This window comes from Pelmatolapia mariae, linkage group LG16_19 (assembly GCF_036321145.2).
Source record: "Pelmatolapia mariae isolate MD_Pm_ZW linkage group LG16_19, Pm_UMD_F_2, whole genome shotgun sequence".
In the NCBI taxonomy this organism is placed as follows: Eukaryota; Metazoa; Chordata; class Actinopteri; order Cichliformes; family Cichlidae; genus Pelmatolapia; species Pelmatolapia mariae.
In genome coordinates this window covers 23,663,477-23,677,339 of record NC_086241.1, presented here as the reverse complement: position 1 = coordinate 23,677,339, position 13,863 = coordinate 23,663,477, and the positions used below count along the sequence as shown (strand labels likewise).

The 13,863-nt window shown below is 37.0% G+C and overlaps 1 protein-coding gene across 1 annotated transcript in view; it reads right to left on the bottom strand.

Annotated features, from left to right (window-relative positions):
• The window catches only part of itgbl1 (integrin, beta-like 1), a 49,171-nt gene that overhangs the window by 22,135 nt on the left and 13,173 nt on the right, over window positions 1-13,863 (bottom strand). Inside the window, exons 3-7 of the mRNA XM_063497214.1 lie at window positions 11,212-11,358; window positions 9,823-9,945; window positions 9,292-9,432; window positions 2,857-2,997; window positions 2,236-2,382 (exon numbers count right to left, since the gene is read on the bottom strand). Of these exons, the coding sequence (XP_063353284.1) occupies window positions 2,236-2,382; window positions 2,857-2,997; window positions 9,292-9,432; window positions 9,823-9,945; window positions 11,212-11,358 (699 nt within the window). The remainder of the gene's footprint in view (window positions 1-2,235; window positions 2,383-2,856; window positions 2,998-9,291; window positions 9,433-9,822; window positions 9,946-11,211; window positions 11,359-13,863) is intronic.

Here is a 13,863-nt window from a genome sequence, read left to right as displayed (position 1 = left end):
CAGCACTGTAAAGCTGATTGATTAAGGTTGCTGCATCAGTGTAAAAAGGTACAAGAGAAGACACCCAAGTGTATGCAGCAGACTACCAGACAATTTGTCTTATTAACAAATGGCTGTAGCATCCTTTAGAACAATGCAGGCTGTCAATGCAAGGACGACTGTGCATTGTGCATTGTTAACTTTGGATGATGGTAAGAACGTGTTGTTTTTTGTTGTCTGGCAATGTGCATTACATGACTGAGACTGATGATCAAAGATTTTTTGGTTTGTTTTCTTTTTCTACACCTTGCTAGAGACTTTAAATCTAAAATCAAATTTGAGATATACCTATGAATAAAATGAGAATAAAAGCTATTCTTAATTTATGGAACTATATCTTCTTCTTTTGGGCGCACTGCTACGCTCCTGGATATCGTATCATCACACGCTGGCTGAATACTTTGCACAAAAATGTGAGAAGTTATGAATCAGGAACGGTTTGATAACTAATGAATCATTAATGAGTAGCTCCTAAATAACTGTAACTACTCAGCAGATGTTGACTAGAGAACAGAATGTGAGAGATCATGTAGATGAATCATTTGATAATTATTAGTTCATACAGTTCTTTCTGCATAAGCAGTTTCTGACTAACTCTGAACTCGTCACATGCTACAAAACATGGAGGATATGTATATGTCTTAATCAGTCTTCTTTTGTGCACCCTCAGTAACATGTCATGGTGTGTGCTGAATAGTTTTAAGTGAGTCAAATTCAGTAGCAATGGAGCGTTTATCATTTTCCTCCAAATACCAAACACCTGGCAGGTTACTATCCCGTCTGAAACTGAAATATTCATTAACCTTCCAGATTTTTCGGACAGCAACATCCAAATGTCTGCTGCAGTCTGACCATAAATGCCAAGCCTTTTTCTAGATCTTATTCTTACATCATCCATTTGGTATTTAAGTTTAATACCATTTATTGTAGATGTGCCCAGAAGCATTTAAGCCCACTTCTTGTAATGATTAATAAGTGCTGCTTTGCAAAAAATGACTCATTTGTTTCTCACATTGTTGACTGAAAAGCTTTCAGCTATGTAAACACCTAGTTGTTTCTTAATTAACTGTTTGTGTGTGGTCTCGTTGCATATTTTTACCTTTGCCTGCTCAAGCAAAAGCATGTTTCTGGAGTACAAAAAGGCTTTTTTAAAAACACTTTTTCCTCCATTTCTCAAATTCATAATATGTATATTAGAGTCCTATATGAACGCACAGATTTCTGCCAAAGACAGAATACCAGTTATTTTGATTGAGATATTTCTGTCTGCACTGTTTTGTGCGAGCTCTGCTCCCTCCTTCGAAGTGGGGGAAGAAGATAAGAATGTTACACAATTCTGTGTACCAGTCAGAATTTAGCAATATCCAAATATACACCGGTCATACATCTGATTGTACAGTCCCTTAAAGCAGATCCACGCAATCCTGGAAATGTATCATCTGATCTTTTCGCTCTTCTAGTCATGAATATTTGAAAATTGTTGGAAAAATATTTTGAATGTAGGTGGCAATACACAATGTCATCACCTCTATTACACTGATCTTCCAGATCTACTACATACACTATTCCCCCACTTTCCCTTACTATCTTACTATCGTCCAGCAAAGATTTGTGGATGCTTGCCTTTGAATAAACACAAAAAACCTGGACCTTTGCTTCATTAGCAGAACCACTGGTTCAGTAGCTGAATCTACTATTAGTATTAAGCCCCACTTTTACAGGTACCAAGAAAACAAGCTTCCTCTGTCTAGAAGCGCCACCTATGAATTACACAGTGCACTGTAATAAATCTAGACACAACCACCTGCAGTCTGAAAGTTAGTTGACATTGTTGCCAGAAAAGATTGTAACTAAATGTATATAACACATCCAGAAAAAAACCTTCACACACATATATATAAGTATGAGGACAAATGCACATCACAGCTCACAAACCAGATAAAAAAACAAGCGCGTGTAAGGCTTCATTATGCTCACACATTTTAATGCATACTGCTGTATAACACAAGAGTCGAGCGATCGCTGTTAAGATAATGGCTCGGTTAGAGACGCCATCACATTTGACTGATGTCTGTAAAACGCTCATAAGGATGAATAAAGAGATGCGCAATTCTGGAAATGACCTATTTTACTCCAAGAGGTAAAAGCAGAGTGCAAGCCTGCTACGGTAACCATAGCAACAGGCAGACCAGGTACCTCGTCCGAAGCAGGGCAAATTGGACGTTCCTCTGCACTTCTTCAAACTGCTTTCCAAAGACAGGGAACAGGACAGAGGATGCTCACACTTATTCCCTGCCCACCCTTCCTTGCAGTCACACCTGCCACAGTTGCATTGGCCATGACCTGCCGAAAGCATAGAGGAAGAGTTGGTGAAAGCAGGGTTTTGTGCAGAAACATATTATAATTTAATGAATGGAAAGCTCCATAGTAGCATCTATTATACTTTGTTCATTAATTCTTTGGAGAAATAGTGAAAAGGTCATATTTACCGCTCCCCAGTTTATTGTTAAGTTATATAGGAAGTTTACTTTTATGGCTGAAAAGTTGTACCAAAGCAATAAGAGTAGCATGCAAAGTGCTGTTGGTGTTTGCTAAGTTAATGGGACTGCAGTTTCTTAAAGAAGAAACAGAAATTAGAGTAGCTGTAACTTTGTCACCAGCCCTTCTTTGAAACATTAGTTCAACATTTTGAAGAATAGACTTTTCTTATTATTATTTTATTTAGGTTATCACATAGTCAGCGAAGCAAAGTAGTCAGACTACAAAAGCCTCATCATATGTTTGAATCTGTTTTTTAATCATACAGAGCTTGCTGACCTGAGCAGAAGTCATCTGTGTACCGGTCATATGTTGCATGACAGTTCCTCTCGTCGCACTCGCAGGTGTCTCCATGAATATCTCCCCAGTCACCAGAGGGATCAACATCATGGCAGTTACACTCTCCACACACACAGGTCCCTAAAACAGACAAACACACATCCTGTAAATTGTGTTTTCTTTCTACACTCGTCATTAATCTTTCAGATTAATCAGGCCAAAAACAGTGAGTAATGTCAAGTTCCAAATCGCTGTTTTCCATGAATGTTGGTGGGGATAGGAGCGCATACGTTTCCTCTTGCTGAAAGGCTATAACTTCCTTTTTTTCCCTTTATCTTTGTATCTGTCCATCCGTCTGTCTCGCTTTTTTATTTGTTTCACATCTGAGCAAGACCGTCAGCTGAGCAGTATCCATTGGAAATCCCATTTTCTCTTATCAGCAGTGACAGAGCATGGGGAACCCCAGGGGAGCAGGCCAGCTGGCAGGCCTGTAGGCTGTAGCTGGCGCGTGTCTGGCCCTTGGCCCTCCGCTTCGTCTCTCTCACTACCTCATAACCCTGGGGTTCTGGATTAATAGACCCATGCACTTTTATGTCTGATACAAATGTCACAGTGGAGCCTCACCAGAGCAGATTACAGCACCTGTAACGGTCATTGATCACAAATGTTATATAATCACTAAAAATCAGGATGCCATTTGGAAATGTTCACTCGCCAAATTCCTGTTATTTCAGAATTTGAAATGACACATTCACTTGTATATGTTTTCAATGTATTCAGCTTTTGACATCCTGTGGTTGGTTTACTTCCGATATAATCTCTACTGGGAAGACTGTGTAAACCAAACGGATAAAGGGAGGGATCATCCTTTGATTGCTGTCAGTCAAATTAATCATAGAGTATGAGCGTGAGGTGAAGGTTACTCATGAACAAAATGCAGGAGAGAGGAATAACATGTCACAATCTCACACAAAACACTTCAAATCTTTACATCTGTACACGATGATGAAATCAAATCGCGCCTCAGTGTAATCGTCAGACTTGATCCATTGCCTATAATCTCCAGGAATGATCTTCACAGTGCTTTTTGGATTAATTCAGAGCGAAATTGTTGCATGTCACATAGGGACAGGACTTGAGAATTGTCCCCATAAAATCCTATACTGAACTGTTCAACTTCTTGGAATTACTTAGCAAGTAGCTGCATAAGAATTTAAAGAAGATGCTAAACATATCTGGTACATTAAAAACGGGCAATTAGGGTAACACACAGTCAGTGATGGGAATAACAACGGTTACAAGTAACTGCGTTACAAGTAACGGCGTTACTTTTTTCAGTAACGAGTAATCTAACTAATTACTATTTCTATCGTTACAACGCCGTTACTGTTACTAACAAGAAAATGCGGTCCGGACACGTTACTATTTTTCAACAAACAGACGGTTGAAGCTGTCTTCAGCTTACCGCATCTTAGTTAACTCTACTGCAACTCTACTCAGTTGCACCAAAGTAGACGTAAGTAATCCGGGTGCTACAGCTGCGCTCTCCTGCGGGCGGCGATCATTTTCTGGCACAACACCTGGAGCTAAGGGGGAAAACAGTCGCATGAGTGCTGCTGTTTGGCTGAGGAAGAATATAGTAGTCGTGGTAAGCCAATCACATGACCACTTTAAGATGACAAACCAACAAGGTGATATATACCAGTTTTTAAATTGTGTCGATAGGCCACGTAAAACCAGAGTCATGATAAACAATATATGCGCGGCGTTTTTTCCTGAATAGTTTCGTCACGTTTACTGTCTAAGGACAGCGCTAGCAAGCACTCTCTGCTTATGAGCAAAGAAAACCCAAAAAAAAAAAAAAACAGCCCGTTCATTTTGGTGGAAAAATGCACCATGTCGACCAATCAAAAATGATATGGCAACATGACATTTGGTTGTTTAGGAAGAGGGGGAAGTTTTAGGAGTGACGGCGAGAGAGAGAGAGAGAGAGAGAAAGAAAGAAAGACAGCAGAAAAAGAGAGAGAGCAAGTTTTGAGATGTGAGAGATTTGTGACGTTCAGCATGTTTGGAGTGTGTAGTTAATGTGTTGTCTTGTGTAGTTAGTGTGTAGTGTTGTGGATAGTTTTGTGTATCAGAACAATGAGGCGACTGCTGTCTCCAGGTAGAAAACAGGAGTGATACACCTCCTGCTGTCAGACCTGCAGGTATCAGGCTGTGATGTTCTCCTTTATAGTAGACAGAAATTTCTAAAGTGGCACAAATAATTTGTGTGGCATCTTATTGAATGCAGAACACCTGATCGTTATGTGAATAGTTTGAAATGGTTATAAAAAAATAACTTTGTTGTTTGCAAAACTTGTGCATATGATTTTAAAATTGACAATTTATATTTGCATTTAAAGTTATGAAATATGATTCATTAAACATGTTTGTGGTTGTTACAGTAAAAAATGTAACTTTTTCTACTCGGATTTTATGTTTTTTGTCTGATTTTAGATCAATTGTGTTAATACAGTATGTCAAAATGAAAACATAACTGTAAATTCAGACACGTGAGGTTGTGCTGAAAAGGATGATACCAAACAAGGCAAAGTAAATAGTTGAAATGTAGAGGAAACATCAAAAGTAGTTAAAAATGGCCAATTATACCCTAGACCCAAGAGGGTTAAACATTTTTTTAGAGTAACGCAATAGTTACTTTTCAAGTAATTAATTACTTTTAGAATCTTGTAACTCAGTTACTAACTCAGTTACTTTTTTGAAGAAGTAACTAGTAACTATAATTAATTACTTTTTCAAAGTAATTTGCCCAACACTGCACACAGTATATATAAAGTATAAAGTATACTTGAAATGTACCCATATATAGTGCTGTTATTTCCAGGTCTGTTAAAGTAAAACTTTAACCAGGTTGGAGTAGCTTTCAAGGACATAATCTTTTATTTTAAAATGACATTTCTAAGACTCTGGATTTATAGTAGTTTAAAGTCATAAGCAATTTGATGAAAATGTGACAGATTTGCTGGTAATGGATAGTAATTCAAATCTTTAACATCATATTAACATCCTGTGCCATTTGTTATTATATGTTGAAGTATGGCTAAAGAAATTAAAGCAAGATAATAGAATAACGGGCTGAAGAAAGGAGTTGATAAGAAGTCTCACTGAGATTAAAAATCTCTTTTTCAAGAGAGATCAGGACAAGAGGCCCCTGTTACGTGGTACTGCTGTTTCATTAGCACAGTGGCTGCTCCACTACAAGGCAGTTGTTCATGCTATGTCAGTTGTGCACTAGACCATAATTTTGCAGCTCTGTGATGAGACTCTGTCCATGTAGCCTACCATTTCACCCTACCACTTAGCCAGCCCTCAGCCAGTTCACTGTAATTAATTTTTGAGAGACTTACTGAAATCCCACAGGATCACTTGAGCTAGGTTAGTGAAGCTGTTTTGCTGACTGCTTGTCCTCCAAGCAACGAGTTTGAACTCATGACTCACGACAACGACTGCAATCAACTTGTAGTAACATCTGACGGATGATCAGAGGAAACAGGGTGAACCTGAGCTCAATTATGAGTGTCACTGAAAAGGCTATGAAAACTTGCGTACATTGCGTTAATTAAATTGCATGAAATTAAATGCACGAATTTCAAGCAAACTTTGTTCACTTTGTCATTATCAAGGACTGTGTAGAATTTTTTTAAGGTGAAAAATGAATGTAATACATTTTGGAATAAAGCTGTAACAGGACCAAATGTGAAACTAGTGAAGCAATGTGAATATTTTCAGAATGCCATGTAAGCTGTTTGTCATTTTCAGATATTATTTACTAATAGGATTGGTACTAAATGATAAAGATTCCTTTCATGCCACAAGCATTCAGGGAGAAAAAATAGACTGGAAGACATTACCGAAAACATCTTCAGGAAAACAAGAGGAAGAACAAAACAAAAACAAATGTATAAATTGTTTGATTGCTTGTAGCACAGAGTGTTTGTTTCCCTCTTTATAATGCAACAAACAGACAGGAAATGAATTTGACCCCATTTAGAATGTTTGCTTCCTGTTTCCTAGCAACACACTTCTACTGAAATAGATATTATCAGAGCCCTCGAATAGTGAGAGCCTCATCAGCCGGGGTTCGGAATACAGGATCATCATGTAGTTCATGTAGACTTTAGATAGTTAGCCAACCTTATTAGTTTGTATGACCCTTTTCAGAGCATGCTGCTATTGTTGATTTCATTGTTTTGTTTTAAATATTGTAATCACTAGCAGTCACAACTCAATCATTTGAAATTTAAAATGACTGTTTTCTACCCACCAGTTTTTCTCATTTTGGAATGAGGATACGTGTCTATGCTTATGAAACACATTGTTCCTTTAACAGTTTAACGATTAAATATTCAAATGCAAAACAAATATATTGACCACTTTCTGTGTGAGACACAAACCATCCTGCATGCAGACAAATCTGCTATGAAATTAGATTTACAACAGATTTCAGGTTTTATTGAAACACATATTACTGTGTACCACATGTTACCAGACACGTTTTAACAGGCATTGTAAGATACTTCTTATTTTAGGAGGCTTAAGTGGTATTAATACATATTTATGTGTTTAACATAAACACGCATTTCTGTTTTTTGGTTGGTTTAATTTAGAAAAAAACAATCTTATTATATGGATTAAAACAACAATGACAAATAAATGTAATGTAAAGCAATCATATTCAAGCATCACATTTAAACTTTTTTCTGACAGTTACCACACCATGGTGAGCGCATGTTGCTTTATTAAAAATAAGAAAAAAGTAAAGCTTGAAACACTCAAGGAAATGAGTCTCCCAGGCAGGGTGCTGTCTCACTGTGTGACAGTCTTCAGGCTGAATTCTACTGTGGTTCTACTGCTGAGAGATAGATTGAAGAGAGAAAAATGTTGGACAAGCCTCTAAGTGCATTAGGAGAAAACATTTTTCAAAGCTGGCATTATATTTTAAACTCACCTTGTGTTTTCTGTCTCATTTTAGTCCCTCTGCTCTTTTCATCAACTGAGCTGTAATATAATACAGACAGTAAAAGTTAAAAAAGACCATAAAGCTTAGAAACAATATTTACGAGACTTCTCAAATCTGTTCTCTGCCTCTTTATAGCAATATATCACAAAAATAATTGTTTTGCTGATTGTTGTACAATTACTGTTTTACCCTAGTAGGTTATACCCACGGTGGATATATTTATTTAATTAGACCAAACCGCTGTGTGTTACAGTATAATGTAATATTTAGCTAGAAAACTCACACTTTGAAGTCTTTAAAAAAAATCATAATGTTGATTGAAACAACATCCTGGTTCCTGGTTAATATTACATGCTTGCTAGCTTAATTTGGCATCATTTAACATGTGAAAAATTGGATAATAATGATAATAACATGGTTTATTGGTCAATGTAATTTGATTTATGCATGCCAGCAACATAGAGTCTTGTTTTTTAAGTATCTTACCTTTAAAAATGAGTTCCAAACTTCTACGCTGCTATTTCTGATGACGCGACAGGCACATGTTGCAAACTGAATTAGTGGTAGATCTAAATTCTTTAAGCCCCTATAAAATGATCAATGTGGCTATTCAGGTCTTACAGAAATGTTTAACATCCAGACATCCATGAAAAAAGAGCCCCAAGGTTTAGTGGAGTAAAGTTACAAGAACGTTAGCTTGCAAGTTTCTATTTAAAGATGATATACCTGAAATACCTGCTTTAGGTATTTCTAAAAAACAACATTGTACAGCTCTGCTATAGCGATGGACAGCAGAGTAAATAGCTGAGACATTTGTAGGGCTAGTGAAATCACTGACATATAATTATGTGCCACCTGGTGGTGAGCTACAGAGCTATAATTAGGCTAATAGAAATTCTTCAAAGTTCATCTTGAGGGTTCCTGATAAACAGAGAAAAATATCATCAAATGTCAGAAAGAAGACACCGAAAATGGACCAAACTTCAGCCATGATGATCCCATTGACAAGACAGACATGTTGCTGCATGGCTTGGATGACTTGGTATGAGAAAGTTATGATCACAAGTTTAATATCAAAACAAAAACACAAAATGGGGGTGTCTTTTGAGTTTTTTTCCCTTCTGACTTTAAGTTTTCTGACTTCTGATTTTTGTTTCTGTATTTTGAGAATAAAGACAGAATTCTGTCCTTGGTGCATGATCTGAAAATGTAACCAGCATAATACTCTTCAGTCCAGCATTTTGTGGCTTTCTAATCAGCGACAGCAAACATATGTGTATGTTTATATTTCTTATGTATAGCTGTGTACATGACCTGTGTATATTATGATAATACTTTCATTTCAAATTTGTGATTACAGTTTAATAAATATAAAAAACAAAAATCAAACATGATGTCCCAGGTAAACAGACCTCTGTTGCTGCAGATTTTGCCATCTGGAGATGTGCATCTCTGCCTGCTTTCCCATGGGCTCATGTCACACTGGAACTCACATTTGTCTCCATGCCAACCAGCAGCACAGTAACAGTTTCCACAGTAACATTGGCCATGCCCTGGAAGCAGATCACAGAGGAACAGCTGATGAGATTTCCTCCAAAATGTATTTTGACAAATGGTGATTACTGTCCTGGTGATTAAGTCATATTTTTGGTAATCTAAACACTACTTTTTCCTTTTTTTAAAAAAAGTGAATATTAAATTAAAAAAAAAACTGTGTCAAAAGCAGCATATGTAAGATGTAATTGTATATAGTTAATACATGAGTATTTTTATGGAAACCAAAAGAGGAAAGGCAGTGCATTTCTATTCTTTTATCACAGTAAAACACAATATGTATTACAGTAGTTGGGGTTTTTTGTACCAAATTCAGCATTGGTTATACAAAGATGCATTCTATGTTTAGGGGAAGAGTAAAGGGCTTTGTCAGCAAATGCAGGGCACACCTCCGCAAATCTCTCCAGTTTCCTCATCCAGGCACTCGCTGTCATCACACTCGCAGAAACGTCCTGTTACCATGCCTCTGTTGTCTTCATTGTCACACATGCAGCTACCGCAGTGGCAGGTTCCTATGGGAAACACAAACTTTAGACACAGTTTGTTGGAAAATGTCAGATTTCAATAAAGAGCAATTCAACACCTAGAATCTAGCGCTGTTAACTGGAAGCACTGTCTGTACATCAGTAGTTCTAGATTGTTGTCTGACTGTGTGTGCGTGCAGTAACTCGCACCGTTCCCTTTTGTAATTATGTGCTAAAGAAGCAGAAGGCTAGACAGCCACATGCTGTGAATACATTTGCATTTCTATACAGACCACATACGGTACAATACACACACACACACATATACATTCACTACACCAACAAACATGAACGCATACTTAAATTCACAGACACATAAACATATCTATAGCCTTCATTTAGCTGGAGTCATTGCACGCTAGTGAGGTTATGACCAAGTAGATGAAGGGCTGGCTGTCAGACTCACCTCACAGTGTGTGCCTTCAGCGTGTCAGTGCATAATACTATGTTAGTCACACAGACTGTGTGAATCAAATGTACTTTGTCTTGTGTTATTTAATTTAAAGTCAAACTGAATTATCAGTATTTACTTAGACTATTGTTAATTCAAAATGTCTTCCGGTATTTACATATATTTGTATGCGTAGGTGTGACTTTTGTTTGAACTCATGTGTGTATGTGTGACTGTGTTTATATATCTTTGTGGGGACTAAAAATTGGAAGTTTACTATGCTTGTGGGGACCAACAGCCCTTATGGGGACAAAATCCTGGTCCCCAAGTGTTTGAAGGCATTTTTCAGACTCAAAATGTGGTTTTAGTGTCAGGATTACAATTAGGTTACGGTTAGGATTAGGCATTCCTTTTTGATGGTTAGGGTTAGGGTAAGTGGCTAGGGAAAGCATTATGTCAATTAAATGTCCCCGCAAAGATATGAAAACACAGCGAGGGATTAATTGTAATTAATGCGTTTATTATGGTAACTCCTTGTTTATTTTTTTGCTTGTAGTAAACTGATATCACAGAAATATTATTTCTGTGATATCAGAATATATTATTTTTTAAATATTTGCTCATCACTCTGTAATAAAAAATTCGATGTGCCAAACTGATTACCCCCTCACTCTGTCTATTAATGGCTTGGTACTAGGCTATGTTTAGGCAGATATTATTAAAATATTAGCAGAACATGCAGAATTGTCTTAAAAATTGCTGTTGGTAATAGGTGAGGGTGCAACGCTTTGATAGGTGTTTGCTTCAAAATTTATGTTATATGTAACTGACAAATTGTGCGTGTGTTTGTACAATAGCTGTACCTCTGTTGGAGCAGACCACCCCCTGTTGGTTTTTGCAAAGCTCTCTGCTCTTCTTGCTGGATAGGTTACACTCTTCCTGAAACTGGCAGGCATCACCGAACCAACCTTCATCACACTCGCACACTCCACAGTCACAGTAGCCGCGGTCTAAAGGGAAACACAATGCATCATATGCTGTTTACCACTGCTAACATTATGTACATGACCAGTATTTCACATCACTCTGTAAACACATATCTTAAAGGTTCAATGTATAAAATTTCACAGCTTAAAGTCAGTAGATTGCAGATTACAGTCAACTGAATTCTATTTTCTTACCCCTATCAATTCAGGGGTTTTTTTACCCCTTGCTACAGTAGCCGCAGTAGGATAAACAACTCTGGTCGCCGTTCATCTGTAATGTGTGCAGATTGTTCACATCTATTTACGCACAAAATTTGTGAATGGAATTCGCGACAAGTACTTCTGTCTGATGACAGTGATACTGAAGTGACCTGTTTAGGATATCCTGAACTTTTCTGTCAGAAACTGTTGCTGTTTTTGCTACCATTAGCAGCTGTTAGCTAGCATTAATGAAACTTTCTTTGAAGTGGATCTGACGTTGTGTAACTCTCATGCCACGTGATATTTTAATCAAAAATAAGTAACTGTGACAATATTAGGAATAAAGAAGCATGCTTATGTTTGTGTTTTAGAGCCCTGACTACAGCTCAGGAGATAAAGCTTCAGGGGAGGAACGTCCCCTGAAGCAGAGGAGGATTAGATGGAAATGATGGAGAGGGCAGTGGTGGAGGAGGAGAAAGACATAATAAGAAAGAGATGATGAAAGCATACGTGTACAAATGTTAAATGGTGAACTATAGTTTGAAAGAGCCATTTGTAGTCTTTAGATTCAAAGTATCTTAATTAAAGGGTGTACTACGTGTGTGGCTGGTCTCTAACTACACACATAAACGTGATTAGACAGAACTGTAGTCCATGTCTGCCACTGTATTCAAGATAGCGGAGCAACATGGCACAAATTGACAGCATTTTAGTAAATTAATTTTAAGGGTATCAGAATACATTAATATGTTACACATTGCAAAGTGTTTATCTATGAGTACAACCTTCTTTTTTCTATTAAAAAAAATCTAAAAATGACTTACTTTACCTTTAAATAGTTTTACATTGCATCACCAGAACATTAGTGCTCATTTGCCCGTTGTTGACTAAACTTCAACAAGACCCTCTGCTCCCAAATAACTTAAGCTGTGTAAATGTGCATAGTATTGCTATATACCAATAACCTAAGCATACTACTATATAAAATTTCATTGTGATATACTGGTTCCTATATCAATCACACTGCCAGAACATTACCATGTTCAGTGTTTGAAGGACCTACGCAGGCAGTCTGGCATCACTGTTTCTCATCATTCTGATGGTCACAGTGAGCAATATGAAAACAGGAGGAAACACATGATGCAAATGAGGACTGTTGACAAGTTATTATAAATGTTGCTCTCATTGCGTTTAGCAGCAAGGGGCCTTCTATGTCACACTCAATCATTCGCCTGAATCGTTCATCATGTAAATGTGGTGTCCTTTTCAAGGGCTATCCATCAGTCATTAGTAACGCACAAGTCCCCTGTCTCTCCACATTATCGATACGTCTCAGGGGACACAAGGCAACAGGTTGGAGGAAGAGAAAAATACGTAATGTGCACATCAAAGAGAACTAAACCACAGAGACAACAGAATTCCAAGGAACGTCCAGCTTTTATAAACCTCTAACAAATTTGGATTGTAACATCTATGCTGTTAAATTAAGCCCTTTGTTTGTGTACAAATATAAAGAAATATATGGTTCGTGACATTATAAAGTCTTGTATAGCTATAAGAAGACTGACTTATTTTGCTTTTTGTCTGTGGAAAACACTTTGCCTCTTCTAACTGCCAAGGTGTCAAATACCACCCTTTTGTTAAATTCAGTGTTACAGATATGCACATGGTTTCCTTTAGCATTGATCCTGTAACACCTGTAACACAAGCAAAACCTTTCATTCCCTAAGTTGCGATATTTTAACCCTAAAAATGATATTTATGCAAAACTAACAGTGATTTTTTTTAACTAAATGTGTGAAATTAAATAGTGATGGAAGCAGAACACAAACTGCTGTCTCCAGGCTCACAATCTAGTGAAGTATGCCATACCACCTACTTATGTACTGTAAAATAAGATTCATAAGCATCAGTTACAATTTTATAATGACGACTAAATAATAATTATTGACTCACCACACTGTGTTCGTTTAAGCGTTAGCAATTTTACTGTAAGAATTAAAATGATGATCAACAAGTCAAACATTGACCAATTAGTAAAGACATTTTGTGATTTGTCCACAGTAAATCAGCTGTCACATACATATCGCATAATGATTTATTAGTGATAGTTATTCTAAAGTGTTATCTACAATAATTAGTGATTCTTGAATTGCTCTTGCATTAAAAAATGCTGTCTTACAGTCTAGTTTAATGTGATTTTACTCATTTGTGTACATTTGGCGCATATTCATGAAGAACTATACACATACTGTAATTGTAGAGACTCTTTTTTCTGGATTTATCACATACTTTTTGAATATGGGAACTGGAGCACAATAGTTATAC